Genomic DNA, 22,600 nt, shown 5'->3' with positions numbered 1-22,600 from the left:
GGTTGCACATAGGTACACACAGGCAAAACACTCATACACATAACATGAAAGCAAGTCTTAAAAAAGTGAAAAAGGACCCTAAACCTCACGTGTTCAAACCCGAAGTCGTGATTCTCATCAAATTGAAACTTGTCTCTTCCAGGAGTCTATTTCTTTGAGCTTGAATATGCTGTGCTCTCTCCCATCCCAAGACCCCTGCATTTGATCTTCTGCCCGTGGCCCCCTTCTCCGCTGGCCCCCTTCTCCACTGGTCCCCTTCTCCCCTGACCCCCTTCTCCGTTGGTCCCCTTCTCCCCTGGGCCCCTTCTTTAACTGTCGGTACCTAACTCACATCTTTCCAAGCTTCGTGATTAGGCCAGGTCCCTGTGATGTATGACGACTCAGAACACTGCCTCTTTTAGCCCTCTGCCTCAGTCTACCGACTCTGAAAACACCGGCCTCTCCTCCAGCTTCACGCTAAGTGCTCAATACGCAGGCGCTAAATGGCTGGTGCCTAGATAACCTTCAGTGAAGTGAGGCGGATGAGGAAAGAGGACCTGCTCCCAGAAGGAGCCCACGGACGCCCTCACGTCCACCCTAGCACCCGGGACCCGGCCTGTAGCCTGTAGCCCCGCCCCTCGGTCCCGCCTCCTCCCCCGCCAAGCCAGAGGGGGCGGGGCAATAGGGCGCATGACGTCACAGAAGTCGGACGCTGATTGGACGTTGGGAGACGCCGGCCGGGCCAGGGGCGTGTTCACGTGCGCTGATTGGCTGTGGCGCGCCGGGGGGCGGCAGCCGACCGCAGGGCAGGGAGGGCGGCGGCGTGCGGCATGGGTCCTCGCCGCCGGCTTCGCTGAGTCTCGCAGGTCCGGGCTGCCCACCGCGGGCCCGCAGCGGCGGCGTCATGAAGGGCGCCCTGGGGAGCCCGGTGGCCGCCGCGGGCGCCGCGATGCAGGAGACGTTCGGCTGCGTCGTGGCCAATCGCTTCCACCACCTGCTGGACGACGAGTCGGACCCATTCGACATCCTACGCGAGGCCGAGCGCTTTTTTTCGAGCGGGGCCCTCCGCGGTGGCAGGAGCCCGGCCGGGGCCTCGGGCCACCGAGCTGGCGCGGGCGGCCGCAGGGAGTCCCAGAAGGAGCGCAAGAGCCTCGCGACGCCCAGCGCACAACAGCCAGACAGCCCAGGGGGCGGACCGCAGCCTCCGGGTACGCATCGGACGGCGTGGGAGAGGGATAGGACGGACCGGGCACCGAGGTTACAGCTCCAGCTGCAAGGCCGGGGGCTTTGGGACCCGTCTCGGGGGGGGCCTGCCCCGTGGAGGGGCCGGGGTCGCACCCCCCGGACCAATGCGTTCCAGGTCGGGAGAGTGGACAGAGCCTAGGTTCCTAATGGGCAGGGGACCCTGGGGTCACCTCTGAATGCCCATTCCGACGCAAGGTCCTGGGTTCACAACACTGGAACCCAGGCCTGCACAACTTTGCAAAGTTGTTGAGGCAACCTGGGGGTCACGAGGCCGGGATCCCCAGTTCTGCAAGCTGGAGGCTGCTTCTATCTTCCCGGCCAGCCTTTGCGGGATTCAGGTCTGTAGGCGACGCGAGATGGGATCCTGCCGGGGTCGGGACTCGGGGGCCTTGAAGATGCGGGGAGGCCTGGGCAACCCGAGGGTGCTGGCAGCCGGTGACTTGAGGCCCAATCCCGGGGCAGGTGGGGTGGGCGCCGAATCCCCGGCCTGTCTCTTCTTTCCATCCCCAAATGCTGTCAGCTGGGGTAGTTGCGGTTGGAGCAGGTGGCGTGGGTGGGATGTGTAACGTGATTAACCCAAGGCTGTTTCGGGAGAATAGGTTTTAACCTTTGCAGTGGGAATGTTCAAAGTTCCCCTCCCAGTTTAGCGGAAGGGCGGGCCGGCAGCTGGGTGGGCTGTCTGCGCGTAGGAGGCTGATTCAGACTTGATTGGCTGTCACCTGGACTGTCTGGGCCACAGCAGCCTAACTCCAGTCACCTGCTTGCCCCATTTTTCCGTAATAAGGCGGTGGTGGATAGGTTGATGAGTGTTGAGATTAAGGACTGTAGTCTGAGCGCTGGGTGGGCAGAGGGTTCAAGTAGGCTTGATTGCCTTATCCCTTGCTTGAGAAAAATTGGGCATTCCACTCCCTAGCTTTAGTTCTGAGTCTTTGATTTACACAACTGGTAATGTGATGTACTGTTATCTGTAACATAGTTAAGACATTGCTTGAGAATAAAAAAAGCAAGTCATTGCAATAAAGTTGAGATTATAAATGCTCTAGGGTGGTAGGACTCTTTAAACGTTTAGCTGGTCGTGGTGGCGTAGGCCTTCAATCCCAGCACTCGGGAGGCAGAGGCAGGCGGATCTCTTGAGTTCAAGGCCAACCTGGTCTACATAGTGAGTTCCAGGACCGCAGGACAGCTGGGGGTAAAGGGAGACCCTGTTTCAAAAAAACCAAAAAAAAAAAAAAAAAAAAAAAAAAAAAAAAAAATTGAGATGAACTGTGTTATACATTTTGTATTATGTGTTTCTCTTAAATGTAGCTAGAAAAAATAGGAAGATAAGAATTGAGAAGGGCCAAGGTTTTTCTCTCCATTTACTTAAAAAAATTTTTTTTTTTAATCTTTGAGACAGAGTCTTCCTGTAGCCCCAGCTGGCCTGGAACTCACTATGTAGACCAGGCTGGGCTCGAACTCACAGAGATCCGCCTGCCTTTGCCTCCCAAGTGCTGGGATTAAAGTCATGCGCCACCACACCTGGCCATTTACTTTAACAAGCGACAATATTGTCACCTTCAGAAGACTACCAAACTGCAATTACTAATAAAATATTGACTTTTAGTCCTGAAATTAAAATATATTTTTGTTATGGTGAAGGGCTCATGCATGCTGGGCTAGTGATCTACCGCTGAATTTGAACCCTCAGCCCTTGTTATGGAAATTATTTATTCATTCATTTGGCTTTTTGAGACAGGTTCTCCCTGTAGCCCCAGCTGGCCTTTAACTCATTATGTATACCAGGCTGGCCTTAATCTCACAGAGCTCCCCCTGCCTCTGCCTCCCTAGTCCTGGGATTAAAGGTGTGTGCCACCACATTTAACTGTTAGGGATATTTAAAATGATCTCGAAAATGTATAAAGTTAAGACCCCTTATGTTTCCTACTATTCATAATGAGTTTATGTGCCTAAGTTTATATAATAAAAGCATAGGTGGGGCTGGAGAAGGTTTAATCAGTAAAATGCTTGTCTGGCAAGCATGAGGATCTGAGTTCATCCCCACCTAAGCCCCAGTTCCCAGAGAAGGTCAGTCTCAAAAAATAAGGTGAGTGGTTTCTGAGATGTGAATACCCAGGTTGTGTTCATGTACACACACACACAACACACACACACAGAGACATATACACACACACAGTGCTTGCTATTTCCTTTCTTACAACTCACTTCTACTTGGAACTGTAAACTAGATTTTTTTCCCTGTCGGTTCAGGGTCTAGGCAATCTGGCTTTTGAGGTCTATGGTAAATTTTGTAGTTAGAATGGAAATTTTGTCATTAGAATTCTTTTTTTCAAGTATGCATAATTTCAGGAGCAACCATTGTAATAATTTCAGCTCCTGTAGCAACTGCACTGAATGTGTCTGTAATTGGTGTTAGAGAGCTACTCTTGGGGTGTTATTAGTCCTAACTGATGTGAAGGGCTGTACTTTTCTACACTCAAAAAACTTACCTTAGTTTGAATGTCCTGAGTGGATTTCTTAGTATAGATATATCAAACACATTTGCCATGTAATAGAAGCATTTATTGATCAAAAAATGTGTAAGTCATTATTTTTCCCATGGATGTTTAATGTTCTGGACTGTCTAATGATATACTTAAAGCCTTGAGTGAGCCTTGCCCAATAAATTCATCCTTGAATCATCACTTACTTCATCTTTGCTTTCCCAGACTCAGGGCTACAGTGGATGAGCCAAAGCTCAGTTGTGTTTTATAGGTAATCTTACTGTAAATTTTACTGTATGCTGTTTACTCACTGGGCTTTAGTCAGGTAAGCAATCAGACTGTGTGTGCCAGCTTTTTATTGGAAAGGGCTGGTGAAATGCAATGTCCACATTGTCTCTGTGGAGCTGCTGATCCAGCACAGAGAAGCAAATGCTTTCAGTTGTGTCTTAGAACCAAAGTGTGTGTGTGGAGGAGGGGGATGCCACTGATTATCTTTGTTTTGAGGGGTTTAGAAGAATGAAATAGGTGTGAGGTGCTGATAATTATCTTTATTATAGTTAACAGTTCCAGTTTATACACAGAAGCTTTGGAAGAGACTTTACTATAAAGGATGCTGTAAATGTCATTTTAAGTTTTGATTGTGGAATTCCAGTTTAACTGTTACAGTGAGAAACAACTTAGAGGAAACAGAAGCTGGAATAAATAGGCACCTTAACAATTCTGTAGTTCAATGAGAGAAACCAATGAGCTGCAAATAGGAAATTGTGTATGAGTGTATTGCCTGCATGTATGTGAGTGCACCCGTGTCTTGCATTGCCTCAGAGGTCAGAAGAGGGCTTCAGATTCCCCTGGAACTGGTGTTAAGGACGGTTCCTAGCTGCCATGTGGGTGCTGGAAATGGAACCTGGGTCCTCTGCAAGAGCAGTCAGTGCTCTTAACCTGAGCCATCTCTCCAGCCCCCAAATAGTTCTTTTTATACTGAAGAAAGGTAGGAAAAAGTGCCATCCACAGGTATTTTGATGACTGTCGTGGACAAACTCTTTAAAACTTTCAACATGTTAATTTTCATGGTGATAATTCATCCCTTATATTTTAAACACCTCTTCCAATTTTGATTTCTTGTATGCATGTATATGCAAGTGTGCTTGTGGAGGCCAGAAGTTGACATTGGGTGTTTTCCTCAGTCCCTCTTCACCTTAGTTTTTAGGAGATGTCTCTCACTAAACGTGGAACTCATCCATTCAGCTACATTAGCTGACCAGTGAGCCCCAAGGATCCTTCTGTTTCTGCCTCCCCAGTGCTGGAATTATAGGCACACACTACCCAGCTTGACTTTTATGTGGGTTCTGGGGATCCACACTCAGGTCCTCATACTTGCACAGCAAGCACTTTACCCACTGAGCCATCTCTACAACCCCCAATTTTTGTTTCTTGGTAATGTATAGTTCTTCAATAAAAGCATAATGCTCCCTTTATGATGAAGTCTTTCCATTTCCTAAACATAACTACAACTCAGATTGTGATCTCACTCCTTGGTACAAATTGGGTTTAAACATTTCTAGTTATGGGACATGTAAAACAGACTGAACTTAGGTGTGTGGTATAGTTTTTCCACACTTGAAAAATACTTTATATTAAAAGTAATGAATTGCTAACAGTTTCATGTTTTTGTTAGTGATATCACAAACGATATTTGCTTTAAATAAGACCTGACAATATTTACAAGTGATAGACTCTAAAGCATAGATAGGAAATATTAGTGTGAAAATATGTGTATGCCTGTATTTCTTTTGTTTTGGTGTGTGTGTGGGGGGTCTTGTGGTTTTTTTTTTTTTTTGTCAGAGTCTCATTATGTTCCAGGTTGGCCCTGGAACTCACAGAGATCCCTGCGTCTCTGCTTCATGAGTGCTGGGATTAAAGGCCTTTCTTTCCTGTATTCTTTTCTTTTTAAAAATATTTTATGTGTTTTGCTGCATGTAAGTATTCTATATACATGCAGTGCCTGTGGAAGCCAGAAGAAGGCATCATATCTCTTGGAACTGAAGTTACAGATGGTTGTGAGCTGCCATATGGGTGCTGGGAACTGAACCCAGGTCCTCTGTAAGAGCTGCAAGTGCTCTTAACCACTGAACTATCTCTCTAGCCCATTGACAGTATTTCTTAAGAGCATATATACATATATGCATATATATGCTGTCTATGAGTGAGTGAGGAATTCAGCAGTTAGAAATATATCTATTTTTAAAAATATATACCTGTTTGGGGGCTGGAGAGATGACTCAGCAGTTAAGATCTCTGGTTGCTCTTGCAGTGGACCCAGGTTTGGTTCCCAGCACCCACATGGTAGCAAACAACTGTCTGTAACTCCAGTTCTGGGGGACCTGACACCCTCTTCTGATCTCTTCAGGCATTATTTGACATGGGTGCACTTACATACATGCAGGTGATACATTCATACACATAAAAAGTAAATATAAAATATTTAAAAAGATACCTATTTGATGAAATTTAATATTTTATAGCTGTATAATCAATGTGAAGAGTTATTTTCTGCTAAGAATAATGAAAGCCACTAGAGTAAAAGTTGCATATAATGTTTGAGAGGAAACTTCTCAATGTATAGAGACATTTTTGGAAGATGAATTAAGAAGTAGAGCAATTCTGCACAACAACATATTTATCAACTATTAGATGGCTTCAAACATAGGCGTGGATTAAAAAGCTTAAAGCATAAAAATTAGAGGGCAGTGAAAAGGGAGAGTTGAAAGAGAAGAAAGCACTAGAGTGGTTCCAGCACCTTGTTCCTGCCCTTGCTGGGGTTGGATTCTCAGTGCACACAGCAGTCCTCTGCTGAATACTGGCTGACTCTTCAATAAGAATTATCATACCTGAGATGAATGTCGCCAGATTTGTAAATCCTGTTGAAAAGCAGGAAAATCTAAATTATGTACACTACCCTGTAAAAACAAAACCCTTCACGGCTGATGATAAACGGTAGTTGCTCTTGGCTTGTTTGTAGATGAGATTCTAAAAGCATGATCTGAGATACAGACTATTTAGCTTTTAATTTTCTAGACGGGGCTTACAACCATGATTTGGTAAAGATGCTTTTGTGAAATGTAGTTTAGTCAGTAAAATATATTCAATAGCAGTCACAGATGTACCAGAAAAAAAATACCTGTAATTAGTCAGGCATTGTGGCACACACACCTAAGGCAAGAGGATCATGAGTTCGAAGTTGACCTGGGCTCCATAGTAATACCCTGTCTCAAAATGAAATGGGCTGGAGAGATGGGTTAAGAGCACATGCTGCTCTTGCAGAGGACCTGATTTTGATTCCTAGCACCCATATGGCAGCTTACAACTGTCCATAAGTCTAATTCCAGGGTATCCAATGCCCTCTGGCCTCCACAGGCACCAGGCATACAACATGGTACACACAAATAGATGCAGGCAAAACACTTATACACATAAGTTTTATTAATCATTAGACTAGGTAGTAGTTGAATGAGCAACTGTTTTCTTTTCTGAACTGTTGAGCCTTCCAGTGACCTTGGTTTTTGGTAGAGTGAAGTCCCTTTAAATGCTCCCTAGGTACTTTTGTGGATGTTGTGTCCAGCTCTTTCTGATTTTCCCGATTTCTTCATAGGCCAGAAGCGGATTACCAGAAGAGGGGAGCAGCAAGGATGGAATGACAGCCGGGGGACAGACGTGGCACTAGATAGAGCAGAGCGGAGGTCCTACAGGGAATATCGGCCTTATGACACCGAGAGGCAGGCGGACTTGACAGATGAAAAGTATGCACTCCAATCCTGGTGGCTGGGGTATTATCTGAGGTTTCAGATGACTACTGGGACTTGTGACATTTTTGTGGTGGTAGTCCTGGGAAATTGCAGTTCAATGCATAGACTCACGTTGATAACACTTTTAGTAGTAAAAGCAGATAGCCTCTGAATCCATTTATTACATGGAAAGATGGCTGTAGGGTAATTCATACATATTTAAGTGTACAAGTAGGAGTATATGGATTATGGGGGGTTCATAATAAATTTCAAATTTACAAAGATCACAAGAATTCCCATTGTTAAGGAAAATCAGGCAGCAGAGAAACCAAGCATTTGTCATTTTATTTATCACTAGTGGTCTCAGATGGGCTAATGCTCTGAGGTTCTGGGTCCCAACCCAGTTTAGTTCGTAGGTTTTAGAGAGTTTTACACATCATCCTTCAGCAATCATTTCATTGGTGGTTTCAAGCTATGGATTTACAGCTCAGTTACTTATATGTCATAAAATAGAAGACAATCTCAGGAAATTCTTTTCCTGGTTATGCAGTTAAAAGTTGACGACAAAGGCAGATTTACCGGCAGCTGGTTAAACATTTTTGCAATGGAATTTAGTAAACAGGACAATTGGGAACAGGGGTCCCATCAGATAACTGGTGTTTCTGGTCTCCTGAGCCTCCGTTGTCAGTTCTGCTTCTGCCATCTGTGGTTAAGCATTTACAAGAAAAGCACTGCATGCCAGTCACTATGTCCTAAAACACAGGAATAGAAAATCGGGGAAGAGAAATTGGGTATACAGCCCATGTGGTGAACAATATTAAATACACAGATTATATATTTTTCCTCTTCACCATATATCCTTCATGTAGCATCCCCAGATGTTAACTTTTTACTACATTGCTTTAGAGTTTTCTTTCTCTACACATACGCACTTTAGTGTTTCCTTTGACATTTGAAAGTAGGTTAGGGGAGGTAGCTCAGTCAGGACAGTGCTGTGCAAACATGAGGACCTGAGTTCAGTCCCCAGCACCTACATGAAAAAGCCAGGCACTGTGCTGCATGCCTGTAACTCTAGGACCGAGGTGGTGAAGACAGGTGATCCCTGGGGCTTGTTGGCCAACTAGCCCAGCCTACTCAGTGAGTTCCAGACTAATGAAAGATCTTGTCTCAAAAAATAAGGTGGAGCTGGTGAGATGACTCAACAGGTAAAAGTACCTGCTGCTCAAGCCTGACAACCTGAGTTTGATCCCCTGAACCCACATAAAAGGTGGAAGGAAAAACTCCACAGAATTGTCCTCTTGCCTACACACATACACACACACACACACACACACACACACACACACATCATACACACATTTAATAAACTGAAAATTAAAAAAGAAAACAAATGAAACTGGGTGTGGTGGTGCACACCTTTAATCCCAGCACTTGGGAGGTGGAGGCAGGTGGATCTCTGTGAGTTCAAGGCCAGCCTGGACTACATAGTAAGTTCTAGGCCAGCTGGGGGCTACAGGGAGACCCTGTCTCATAAAGACCAAGAAAAAGCAAACGAGTGGATGACTCCTGAGGAATACCACCTGAGGTTGTCCTCTGGCCTCCACACATGCACCCACGTAAACACACACAAGAAAGATGCACAAATGTGCCTTTATCTTTATGTATTCTACATGTATTTCCTAGAAATATGGTACAGTTATCAAGTTCATTAACACTCATGCAATACTAGTACTGAACCACTCTAAATTTTGTAATCTGTATACTTTGGTCAGATTTCATCAATTGTCCTAATGATGTCCTTTTAGAAAAAGAGACAGCATTTCCAGTTCAGGACCCAGTCTAGGAATGTGTTTTACCTATAATCTTTTCAAATCTGAAGTAGCTCTATTGTAGTTAGCTTTTTATTGCCATCATAAAATCCTGGCCAAAACCAACTAGGGGAGGAAAGGGTTTATTTGAGCTTACATTACAGTCCTTTATCAAAGGAAGCCAGAGATGGAACTCAAGCAGGAACCTGGAGGCAGGAACTGAAGCACAGACCACAGTTTACTGGTATACTCCTCTGGCCTGTGCTCAGCCTGCTTTCTTTACAACCCAGGACCACTGCCCAGGGCTGGCACCACCCACAGTGGGCTGGACCCTCTCACTCACATCACCCAACAATCAAGAAAATGCCCCACAGACATGGCCACACACCAACGCGATAGAGAAAATTTCCCAGTTGAGGTACCTCTTCCCAGCTGTGTTACGTTGACAACCAAAGTCAACCCTGGCAAACTCCTTATCTGCGTCTTTTGTGATAGACATGTTTTAAGAGTGTGAAACATTTTTTTTCAGTATTTCTCATAGTTTCAATTAGACATTTCCTCATGGAAGTGAGTTGTGTACTTTCATAGGAAAACCATGGATGTTGTGTGTCCTCAGCATGTCAGGTAGGGATGTGTGCAGGGAAGTTTTACTTATAAAAGTCCTGTGATGTTATAAAAGTTTTTTTCTTAGTTTTCTTTTCTTTCTTTTTTTTTTTTTTTGAGACAGGGTCTCCCTGTAGCCCCAGCTGTCCTGGAACTCACTATGTAGACCAGGCTGGTAGAACTCACAGAAATCTGCCTGCCTCTGCCTCCCAAGTGCTGGGATTAAAGGCGTGTGCCACCATGCCCAGCCCTTAGTTTTCTTTTAAAATATTCTCCTGATAATGAAAGTTCACAAGACCTTCAATCAAAAATAGTAGTCAATTTAGATAATGTGAAAAAAATTAAATTATTGAGAAAATTAAGGGTAGGCAAGGTATCTCAGTGGGTTAGGGCACCTGCCACCAAGCCTGGGGATCTGAGTTTGATCCCCAGGGTCAACATGGTAGAAAGAGAACCAACTCCCACAATTGTCCTGTGCCCCTCCCTTTTAATCTGTTGATCTACATAGGTGGTACAAAGATAGTGCACATATACTGAGCACTTAAGGCTCTTTCTTCTTGACACAACATGAAGGTTTTTCCCATGTCATCAACAATGCTTGGTCTGCATTTTTAGTGCATGTTAATTACTAATAACAATGGGTTTCATTATGACATTTTCACACTTGGAAGATCTGTATTTCAGTGGCTCTCTGATGACCTTGTATTTGGGTGTGTCATGATGTCATTTGCTTAGCTTTTCAGGGCCTGTCCTCAGCTCGGTCTTATCCTTTATAAATACCTGGGCAGTAGCTTTTGATCTAAGGCAAGGCATTTCCTAGGTGAAATCCTGGAATTAGAATGCCAGTTTGTGTCAGACAGGTGACCTGTATCTGTCTTGGACTTAATTGAAATGTTGAATAGGTGCATGTAGTATGAAAACGACAAAATTGGGACTGGAGGTCCTGGGACTCTTGATCCATAGTCACAAACCACTGTGCCAGTTACCTGTCAGTTTGTCTTATCACTAATTTGTGAGAACATCTCTCTCAGCACTTTCTGCAAACTGGGGTATAAGTCAGGTTGGTTTTTACTTATTTGATGTTAGAATGTCATTCACTTTGCATTTCTTGATACATATTTACTGGATAGGAGTATAGAATCTTGATTGTCTTGAAAAATTATCTGAATTCGGCCCTCTCAACTTACAGACGAAAAACAAAGACCCAGAGTTTGAGTGTCTCTGGTCTTACCCAGTTTGGTTCCTGAGGGACATGTATTTTCCCTCAGAAACAGTGTCATCAGTGGTACAGGATTGACTGAGCTAGGACCAGCTTCAGAGACCAGCCACTCAGGTTGGTGTTAGTGGATCTAGGGGTGCAGATGTTGCTGTCAGCAAAGCTGGAGATTTTCCTTAGGCTCCTAATAAGCTGACTTCAACTCTTTAACTATAGACTATGAAGAAATTAGTGTGCTGGGCCTGGAGAGAGTTAAGAGTGCATGCTGCTTTTCCAGAGGTACTGAGTTTTGTTCCCAGCACCCACATTGGATGGCTATCAACTCGTTGTAACCCCAGCTCCAAGGTGTCTGACATCCTCTTTTGGCTTCCACTGGTACCCACCCCTCTCCCCCACACGCATGGCATTCACTCACACAGACACACACATAAATATAGAAATCATAGTAAAATTTTTTTTTTTTTTTTTTTTTTTGGTCTTTTTGAGATAGGGTCTCCCTGTAGCCCCAGCTGTCCTGGAGCTCACTATGTAGACCAGGCTGGCCTTGAACTCACAGAGATCCGCTTGCCTCTGCCTCCTGAGTGCTGGGATTAAAGGCGTGTGCCACCACGCCCAGCCAAAAAATAAATCATCTTAAAAAAAGGAATTAGTGTGCCTTTGTCAGGATACATTCTGGATCTTCCTCTCTGTAGTTTCCTCCTGGTAATTTGAAGTCAGTACCTATTAGGAAAGAATCACTTACATGTTTAAGAAAGTTCTCTTTAAAAAATGTGGTTAAAGGGGTTGAAGAGATGAATAAGAGCATTTGTTATGCAAGCATGAATCCCTGAGTTCAGATCCCCAGCATCTTCATGTCTATAATCCCAGCACTGGGGGAGAGACAGATGGAACCCCAGGGCTCGCTGGCCAGTCAGTCCAACTGTAATGGCAAGCTTCAGGTGCAGTGAGAAAGCCTGTCTCAAAGAAGTAGGGTACACTTGACATCCTCCCCTGGCCTCCACATGTGTGCACATAGGTGTGTGCAACCCTCACACATGTGCTTCCACCACACAAACATAATACACAGTGTTCTAAAATGAATATACCACAAAACTTACCATTTCAATAATTTTTTAAAAAAAGATTTGTTTTTATTTATCTACCACATGCAAGCAGGCTCTTGAGGAGGCCAGAAGATGGCGTTGGATCCCTTGGAGCTGGACTTACAGGCAGTTATGAGCCACTTCATTTGGGTGCTGGGAGCTGAACTCAGGTTCTCTGGAAGTGCAGCAAGCCCTCCCAGCTGTTGAGCCATCCTGCCCCCATTTTAATCATTTTTACATGTGCTATTCTGGGACATTAAATACAGACACATTGTTGTGCATCCATCTCTGCCTTCCCTCTCCAAAACTTTTCATCTTCCCAGACTGAAGCTGTATACTCCTTAAACACTGAGTTCTCACTCTCCATGAACTTCAGCCTCTGTGCTGTAAAAGTGGTCCTTGTGCCTCCTTATTAGGGTCGTTAGCCAGCTTTCCCTTACTGTCAGAAAATCCCTAAGGTGAACAATTTAAAAGGCGCAACCATTTATTTTGGCTCATAGTTCTGGAAGTTTCAGTCCATGATTGAGTGTTTCTGAGCTTTTAGACCTGTGGGGGGGGTAGCATAGCATGGTGGGTGCATGGTAGAGAAAGACTGTTCACCCTCGCGGCCCAAAGGTAAAAGGAGAGGAAGAAAGAGACCAGGAATCCAGTCCTCTTCCAAGATCTTAAGCCTCCTGGTAGGTTCTGTCTCTTAGTTTCCACCACATCCCTATGTCACTGTGGGCTGGGGACCACACCTTTAATACATGGGCCATCAGGAGACACTAACTGCAGCACTGGGATTATCTCAAGGATTGAGTCACAGGTGCATGAAGCAGGATGCTGGCCCAAGTGCAATCTTCTATTTGCTTATGAGGAAGTCACAGACTTTCTAAGTGGAGTATAGGATTAGTCAGTCTTCAGCAACATTTTTTAAAAGAAGCAAACAGAGTGATGGGATAGCTCCATGGGTAAAGGCGCTTGCCACATAGGCCTGTCAGTTTGAATTTGATCCCTGGAACCACATAAAGGTGAAAAGAGAGAACCAGCTCTGCAAAGTTGTCTTCTGATTTCCACATGCACACCGTGGCAGTCATGCCTGCCCCCAATAGTAATAATAAATTTAAAAGATAAAAAATTACAAAGCTCAGGCCAGGTGTGGTGGTGCACGCCTGCAGTCTCAGCACTTGGGAGGCAGAGGCAGGTGGATCTCTGTGAGTTCAAGGCCAGCCTGGTCTACATAGTGAGTTCCAGGACAGCTGGGGCTACAGGGAGACCCTGTCTCAAAAAGACAAAGAAAGAAAAGCTAGGCATGATTATGAATCCTTATAATCCCAGCACTCAGGAGACTAAGGCATGTGGATCGCACATTTGAAGCCATTCTCCCTACAAAGGGAGACCCTGTCTCAATAGGGAAAAATAAGTGATTATAAAGGAGCAATTGAGACTGTAATTGGACATGGGAAAAGTGTGTGGAATAGAGAAGTGGTTTCAAGGATCATAGTGTACCAGAACACAGCTATTTCTAGGCCTGTCTTTAATCCCTATTGTATTTGAAAATAATGTATTTTGTTGATATGTGATCTAAAGTTCTGTAAATTTGGACCAGATCTTCCCTATGACATTACTTTTTACGTATGTTTTTGCCATTCATTTCCTCTCAATTTTTATTAAGCTTTTAAAAATTTCCCTGTTTAACTTTCTGGGCAAGTGGTTACCCTTTTCTTTTGTTACTGCTTTAGAGCTGTGCATTAGGTATTAACTATAGTTCAAAAATGGTCTTTATAAACAGTCCAATTTTTTTAAACGTGGTTTGATTTGGGAGAAAGAAAAGGCAACTTGGAAAATTATTTAATGTATAAGAGACTGGCATAAAATTAAATATCAGTAGCTCTGTATTCAAATTTTTGAAAAAACTTGTGAGTTTGGTGTCTTCTTACTGATAATAGTATAGTAGTTTTTAGTGCATCTTTTTTTTTTTTTTTTTTGCTGTTTTTTGGACAGGGTCTCCCTGTAGCTCCAGCTGCCTGGAACTCACTCTGTAGACCAGGCTGGCCTCGAACTCACAGAGGATCCGCCTGCCTCTGCCTCCCAAGTGCTGGGATTAAAGGTGTGCGTCACCACACCCAGCTAGTGTATCATTTTTAGCTGTGAAAGTAGACAGGAGTATGACTCTCTAGTGCAGATATTTAAGTTGTTAATGCCACTATATTTCTTGATTCTAGAATCTCTACTAAATAAGTAATTTGTTGTTGCCCTTAAATATTTTTAAAAGCCTTGACAAATGAAAAAAATCTTACTAAACTAGAAAAAAAAATCACAGACCTTTCCTGTGAGAGCTTAGTGATTGGTGGGACTGAAACAAGAGTAATGCTGACCAGAGGCAGGGCAGGAGGGCTGCATGGGAAGTGTGCAGATTGGCTGTGCCCCTGGACCTGGAGTCTGGATGAGGCTGGGGTCCTCTGTCAGCCGGTATGTGACGGGCATGGGAGGAACCATGGGTCAGTGTTGGCCATGTGTCTGACCAGGTTCAGCAGTATACAAGTGGAGATGTCCAGGAGGCAACTGGCTTTGTGGCCTAAAGTGAGAGACTCAAATACCCAGGGTCAAGTAGCATTCTGTAGGGACCAGGAGGCTGCATGTAGGCCAGGAAGTCAGGTATGCCCACATGGATAAGGACAGCTCTGCAGCATATCAAGACATACATGTTCTATGTACAAGAAAAAGACTCACATTTCTGTGGGTTTAACAATAAAATCTCACGACTGGAAAGATGGCTCAGTGGTTAAGAGTGCTTGCTGCTCTAGCACAGGAACCAAGTTTGGTCCCAGCACCCACATCAGGTGGCTCACACTGCCTGTATCTCCAGTTTTAGGTGATCCAAAACCCTCTTCTGGCCTCCAGAGAGGCTATGTTCTTCCTAATATACTATACCATAACCACCTTCTAGGATTTCGTTTTTCTTGAAAAATGTTTTAGGCCTTTCTAATCCATGTCATCACTTATTATACTCATCTTTTCCTAGACCAGCTGAGAGGTTTGATCGAGACAGACCACTAAGAGGACGTGGAGGCCCCAGAGGAGGCCTGAGGAGCAGAGGCCGAGGTGGTCCTGGGAACAGAGCTTTTGACTTCTTTGACCAGCGAGGGAAACGAGATTTTGAAAGATACAGTGGCAATGATAGAGCGTAAGTTTGTGGGTCAGTCCTGCTTCCACTTGGGACTGTTGATGATCTGATAATAGGCAACTTTCTATGAGTGTGCTGTCATTCTTGTAGGAAGCTGATCCTGGGGCAAGATTTTCTTTTTTTAAAGATTTGTTTAAAATTTTTTTATTAATTATATTTTATGTGTATGAGTGTTTTGTCTGCATGTGCGTGAACCTATGTGTGCAATGCCTGAGGAGGCCAGAAGAAGGTATCAGAGCCCCAGGAGCCAGAGTTACAGGCAATCGTGAACTGTTTAGTGTGGGTGCTGGGAACTGAACTCATGTCCTCTGCAAGAGCTAAATGTGCCAGGCCATCTCTCAAATCCCTGGGGCAGTGTTTTCTGACTGGGAAATTGACAAGAAGAGCAGCTTCTGCTTTAAGGGAATATTCTTTCTTTCTTCAGAGCAAACAGACTTGAGGACAGCATGGTTGGCTGTGGTGTTCGCCCCTGGGGATCAGGTAAAGACAGGTAAGTTACGCCTGTGTCCTCTGGGAGTCTGCAGTGGAGTGGGAACCCCTGTGTATTAGCCTTTTTGAAATGGAGTCTCTGGTTGTGCTTTTTGGGTGTTTTGGCTTAGTGAGATAATGTGTGTGTGCGTGTGTGTGTGTGTGCCTGCCTGCCCTTCTCTCTCTCTCTCTCTCTCTCTCTCTCTCTCTCTCTCTCTCTCTCTCTCTGTGTGTGTGTGTGTGTATGTGTACCACTACCTGGGATTGATTGAACCAGGAGATAGCTTTTAAACACATTTGTTATGTTGTATTTCAACTTACAACTGCTTTTAAAGGTCTATTTTATTTTATTTTTACAGCTAAATGATCCACATTTATGCTGACATCATTAAGTATATGGCCTGGTACATTTGCACGTCTCAGAATGCTCTTTATTTTTAATTTTATTCATTTGTATTTTTTTTTGTGTGTGTGTATGAGTGTTTTGCTTGCATGTATTAAGTGTGCCACGTGGATACGGTGTCCACAGAGGCTAGAAGAGGGCATCAGATCTCCTGAAACTGGAATTATAGATAGCTGTTAGCCACGCTGTAGGTGTTGAGAATTGAACATAGGTCCTCTGCAAGAACAGCCAGTGCTCTTCACCACTGAACCATCTTTCCAGCTTTTACTTTTTGTCTTATTTTTGAGACATGGTCTTACTATATAGCTCAGGCTCTCCTTGACCTCATGAATCCTCCTGTCTCAGCCTCCCAAGTGCTGGGATTATAGCCACATGCATCACACCTAACCTATAGTTTATTTTCCTTTTTTCTGTGACTCCCAAGTTCTTATAGATCCTGACTTTTTGAAGTCTTTGAGCCTGGGGATGTTGCTCAGTTGATGGGAGTATTTGTCTAGTATGCATGAAGCTCTGGGTTTGATCCCCAGCACTGCATACACTGGGAATGGTGGCCTGAACTGTAATCCATGGCAGGAGGATCAGAAATTCAAGGTTATCCTTGACAATATACTGAGTTCAAGGCCACCCTAGTATACATGAAACTTTGTTTCAAACAAACAAACAAACAAACAAGTCATTTGCAAACTGACACTCAATAACAAGTTTCACCTGAAGCTCCTACTGGACATTTCTCTGAGACTTGGCTTCTTGGTGCCTCACCAGTTTTGGTATGTAGAGAAGGTGCTTGGTTCTTCTCAGTTTCTGTCATTGCTCAGCTGCAGGAGTGATGTCTTCTAGCATCAGCAGAAGGAGAGCTAGGATGTACTGCAGAGCAGGTGATGGTGTGGACCCAATTTTCCACACAGTTGAAGGCTCAAGGGGATCAGAGCTTTCACCTTTCTTTTGAAGAATATAAACTGTTTAAAAAATTATTTTTATTTTTTTTAATGTGTGTATGAGTGTATTGCCTGCATGTATATGAAGTGCACCTGTGTCGTGCAATGCCCGTGAAGGTCAAAAGAGGCTGTCAGGTCCCCTAGAACTGGAGTTATAAATGGTCATTAACCATCACGTGGGTGCTGGGAATCAAACCCAGGTCCTCTTCAAGAGCAGTCTGTGCTCTTAACCTATGAACCATCTCTCTAGCCCCCCCCCCCCAAAGAATATAAGCTTTTTACAGTAACTTATTTTCCTTAAATTACTGCCCTAAAAGACAGATGTACAAAATAACACCAACTGTAATGTTAGTTTGCTGCTGTTGCTTCCTTTGCTGACTTCAAAGAGAAAGAGAAACTTGTCAAGTGGTTCTCAGCCTGGAATGCCATAGGATCTCAATGGCAAATCTTTTGATTTTGTTTTATTTTACTTTCTTTATCCCTCCCTCTTTCTTTTCTTCCCCCCATATACACTTACAAATATACAATACAAGCAACTTCTAAGTCATGATTTACCAACTTATCTAATAACTACCTTAAAGTCACTTGGGCCAACCTGGTCTCCTTACTTGAAGTTGCCAGATGTGCTCCTGGAGGACTGGCAGGCCAATATCAAAGTGCTCCAATTAATTCGGACTGATTTGTGGTAATAATTTACATGATAATTTGTAGCTAAAAGACTTTCTTAAACTAAGATCAGTTTCAATTCTTAGAAGATAGAGCTAGTCACCTTGACATGAAGGCCATGTAGCATGGCTGTAGGTATGTGCCATGATGACTGGGAAAAGTGGAGGTTTTTCAGTGCGGTAAGTGATGTGCTAGTGGATGGCAAAGGCTGGTGCTCATTGTACATTAGGAGGATTTTCCTGTAGTTGAGTGTCCATACTTGAAAACACTGGCAGCAATAATTAGAATTGAGGACAAAATGTTTTCAAGCTGTTATGACTGAGCTATTTCCAGCAGTATCAAATTTCTTCAATAGTTTGATAGTGTCTATGATGAATTAGAATAGTTTTTCTCATTTGCAGTGGTTTAAAAAGTACAGTCAGCCAAGCATAGAAGTGCACACCTTTAATCCCAGCACTTGGGAGACAGAGGCAGGTGGATCTCTATGAGATGGAGGCCAGTCTGGTCTAGATAGTGAGTTCAAGGCCAACTGGGGCTACAAGGAGACCCTGTAACCAATATTTTGTTAACAGTTGTAGGAGACTCCCATATATGCAGTTTTCAGGAATGTTGCATTACAATTTTATTGTGAAGAACACGACAGTTCTGTGTTGTTATCAACTAATGTTGAATGGAATCTGTTTGCTTTAGAGTGAAGCCAGACAAAATTTGAGCAGTCACAAAGCCTTGCAGTGCTAGTGCTCAATGTTGTTTTGTGGAGCACAGTTGTACCAACAGCACTTTCTGCACAGATGTAACTGAAGTCAGTTAAACATAGGCCCTGGCCTGGAGATTCATCTTCTGATGAATCTAATGTTGGATATTTACTCTGAGCAAAAGGACATCTGCTGGAATGAATTGTTGATTTTGGAACTTGTCTTGATCACAGACTAATGTGTAGTTGTTCACAAAGTAATTCAGATCAACACAAAGGGAGGATTTATCATTTCTTTTCCATAAAATCAATCACTATTAATCCCAGCACTTGGGAGGCAGAGGCAGGTGGATCTCTGTGAGTTCATGGCCAGCCTGGTCTACATAGTGGGTTCCAGGACAACTGGGGCTACAGGGAGACCCTGTCTCAAAAAGACCAAAAAAGAAAAAAAAATCAATCACTGAAGTTAAAAAGTACTACCCTTTTTGTGTTCCACCATTTTTTCTCCTTTTTATCTTTTTTTTTTTGAAAAAAGATACGGTATTGAAGCAATGGCTCAGTGGTTAAGAGCACTGGCAGTTCTTGCAGAGGACCTGGGTTTGATTCCTAGCACCTACATGGTGGCTAACAACCATCTGTAACTCCAGTTCCAAGGGATTCGATGCCTTCTTCTGACCTCCATGAGCATTGCATGACACAGGTGCATTTACACATATGCAGGCAATACATTCATATACATAAAATAAAAATAAAATTTTTTTTCTTGGTCTTTTTGAGACAGGGTCTCTCTGTGGCCCCAGCTGTCCTAGAACTATGTAGACCAGGCTGGCCTTGAACTCACAGAGATCTGCCTGCCTCTGCCTCCCAAGTGCTGGGACTAAAGGCGTGTGCCACCACTCTCAGCTTCTTTTTTTGGTCCTTTTGAGACAGGGTCTCCCTGTAGCCCTAGCTGGCCTGCATTTGCTATGTAAATGTAAACCAGACTGGCCTTGAACTCACAGAGATCCACCTGCCTCTCTGCCTCCCAAGTGCTGGGATTAAAGGCCTGCACCACCACGTCCAGCCTGCATGGGTACTTTTATGTTAGGTTCTTATTTATTTTTATTCTTTGAGGTATTTTTTTTTAGTAGATGCTAACAAACTTTGTGTTGAAAAATAAGACAAGAAACAAGTGTTTTTTTTTAATTGACTATAATTGCTTCAATATAAAAATAAAAATTAGGGGGCTGGAGAGATGGCTTAGCAGTTAAGAGCACTGACTGCTCTTGCAGAGGATCTGGCACCTATATAGTGGCTAACAACTGTCTGTAACTCCAGGTCCAGGGGATCCAGTGCCCTCAAATGGCCCCTGCAAGAATTGCAGGCATGTGATGCACTTAACATACATGCAGGCAAAACACTCAACATATAAAATAAAAATAAATAAAAAAATTTTAAGAATTTAAATTGAGAAGATTGCCAAAATTCATCTTGTGTGTACTTAAAACTTATTTTTAAAGTCTTCATTGAAACGTTTTCCTAACCGAGGATTTAAAAGTACTAGATTGTGTGATATAGTCTGTAAAATGCTGGGTGTATTGACTGTTTTATCATCAGTTTCCTGAAATTCTGTAGCTGAGAATATATTTTTAAAATATTTTATTACTTTGTGTGTATGAGTGTATTTCCTGCATGTGTGTAAGTACACCCATGTTGTGCAGTGCCCATGGAGGTCAGAAGAAGGCATCAAATCCCCTGGAACTGGAGTTACAGATGGTTGTTAACCACCATGTGGGTGCTGGGAATTGAACCTGGATCCTCTACAAGAGCAGTCAGTGCCCTTAACTGCTGAGCCATCTCTCCAGCCCCAACTGGAAATATTTTTTTTACTATTTTATTTTTATTTTTATGTGTATGAATGTATTGCCTGCATATATGTAAGTGCATCCATGTTGTGCAGTGCCTGGGGAAATCAAAAGAGGGTGTCGGATCCCCTGGAGCTGAAGTTAACAGTTGTTAGCCACTATGTGAGTGCTGGGATTCGAATTGGGGTCCTCTGCAAGAGCAGCCAGTGCTCTTAACCAGTGAGCCATCTCTCCAGCCCAAGAATCTTTTTTAAAATGTCAGGTTCAGATAGGATTAAAGGGAAAAATTCACAATTTGGGGAATTAAAATTCAAATTATTTTTCCTGATGTCATTTCTGGTGTGGAGATTGTACATTCAGATGTTCTGTATAGTTGATATTGATATTCTGTGTAGATGTTCAGATCAGTTTTGCAGCCTTATTATCTCTGTTCACTTGTCATCATGCCTGTTCATCTTCATGGGATCTGCTTTCCCTTTTTTTTGCCATTCTCTGGAGGTTGATATGGCATAGGCTTATTTTTAACAAGTCATTCAACACTTATAGTTGGAGAATATGTGTAACTTTTTAAACATTGGAATTCCTGGAGCTGGAGAGATGGCTCAGTGGTTAAGAGCACTGGCTGCTGTTGCAGAGAGGACCAGGGTTTGGTTCCCAGCACCCTCATGGGCTAACAACCATCTGTCACTCCAGTTCCAGGGGAGTGACTGGCCAGGTCCTCTTCTGGCCTCTGTAGGCACTGCATGAACATGATACACATACATGCATGCAAGTATAATGCTCATGCATACAAAATAGAAATAAAATTTTAAAATTAAGCTGTGTCCTAAACTGTCTGTCAGCCTTAATTATATAACAGTTTTGATGAACATGACCAGAACTTCTTGCTGCTTTTCAGTGACACAGAGCCAACTGCACCCATGGAAGAGACCTTGGTGATGGAGGAGTCTCAGGGCGCCCTGGATGAGGATTCAGCCAAGTAGGGAGTTTCATTAATTTTTTTCATTGGGTTATCTGCCTATGTCTGTCTTTCTGTCTGCCTCTTCCCCCCCCATCTCCTTTCTTTCTGAAGATTGGACATCATGTTAATTGAGCACAAAGTCCCTTGTATGTGTTATGGTTTGTGTCATGTGTGATGTTTGTGTGTTGAGTATGTGCACATGAATGTGCAGTGTGTGCATGCATGTGGAGGCCAGAGCAGAATGCCAGGTATCTTCCTCTGTCATTCTGTGCCTTATTGCCTTGAGACTGAACAAATGAGATCCCTCAGCTATACTAGCTGGCCAATGAGCTTTCAGGATCCACCTGTCTGTCCCCCAGTGCTGAGGTTTATAGGCACACACAGCCTTGTCTAGCTTTTTATATGGGTGTTGGGAATTCAGATGTGAGCTCTCATGCTTGTAGAGCAAGTGCTCTTAACCCACTGAGCCATCTCCCCTCGTCTATCTTAATGATTTCTAAAAGCTCAGTGTCAGAGGTTTATCTTGTTAATGTATTAATGGATAATGATCAAACTAGTTAATTTAAGTAATCTGAGGGATAGTTTTTAATGATAGTAAGTCAAATTCAAGTATTCTGTTTACTGTCTGTTACCTCTTCCCCATCAGAAGCTTGTTCATGTGTCTGTGGCGGGTTTCACTCTTGCCCCCTTTTCTCCCTAGGTCCATCTCATCTCTTCCTCGTGGGTCTTTGGTCCATCCCTCGTATACTTGAGCTTTAAGCCTCCTTGCCCTATGGACAGTTTGTTGTATCTTGCTAGCAAATCCTCTTCCTGGATAATTTCTCCCGTCTCTCTGTCTGAACCCAAGGCTGAGCATTGCAAGTCATGTGGTGGGGGGCAGTTGGAACCTTTGTGAAGGGTTTTTAAAAAAAATTTTATTACTGTGTATGTGTGTCTGTGCATGATATGTTTATGGATGGGCATGTGTGCCATGACATGTATGTGGAGGTCAGAGGACAACTTAGTCAGTTCTCTTCTTCCACCCTTATGTGGGTTCCAGGGATCAAACTCAGGTCTGCAGGCTTTGTGCACCTAGTACCTTTACCTGATGAGCCACCTCACTGGTCACGCTCTAAAATCTTGATCGCCATTTTTCTGAAATGAACAGTCATCACTGCAGCAATCCCTGTTTCATGGATTCATCAAAACCCTGACACTGTACCCCTGTTGTCCCCACACCTCAGAGAAATCTAGAGCCTCAGATGACAAGTTCACCATTGGTCTTACAT

General features: G+C 43.6%; 1 protein-coding gene across 1 annotated transcript in view; it reads left to right on the top strand.

The window, feature by feature from the left end:
* The first annotated feature begins 772 nt into the window (after positions 1-772).
* Habp4 (hyaluronan binding protein 4) overlaps positions 773-22,600 on the top strand; it is a 43,984-nt gene continuing 22,156 nt past the window's right edge. Inside the window, exons 1-5 of the mRNA XM_008855128.3 lie at positions 773-1,187; positions 7,354-7,501; positions 15,200-15,361; positions 15,786-15,851; positions 21,270-21,350. Coding sequence (XP_008853350.1) covers positions 884-1,187; positions 7,354-7,501; positions 15,200-15,361; positions 15,786-15,851; positions 21,270-21,350 — 761 coding nt within the window. The 5' untranslated portion in view covers positions 773-883. The remainder of the gene's footprint in view (positions 1,188-7,353; positions 7,502-15,199; positions 15,362-15,785; positions 15,852-21,269; positions 21,351-22,600) is intronic.

The sequence above is a fragment of the Nannospalax galili genome, unplaced genomic scaffold (genome assembly GCF_000622305.1).
Source record: "Nannospalax galili isolate Female #2095 unplaced genomic scaffold, S.galili_v1.0 scaffold467, whole genome shotgun sequence".
Taxonomy (NCBI): domain Eukaryota; kingdom Metazoa; phylum Chordata; class Mammalia; order Rodentia; family Spalacidae; genus Nannospalax; species Nannospalax galili.
The sequence above is the reverse complement of the archived record's forward strand: the minus strand, read 5'-3'. Positions and strand labels throughout refer to the sequence as shown.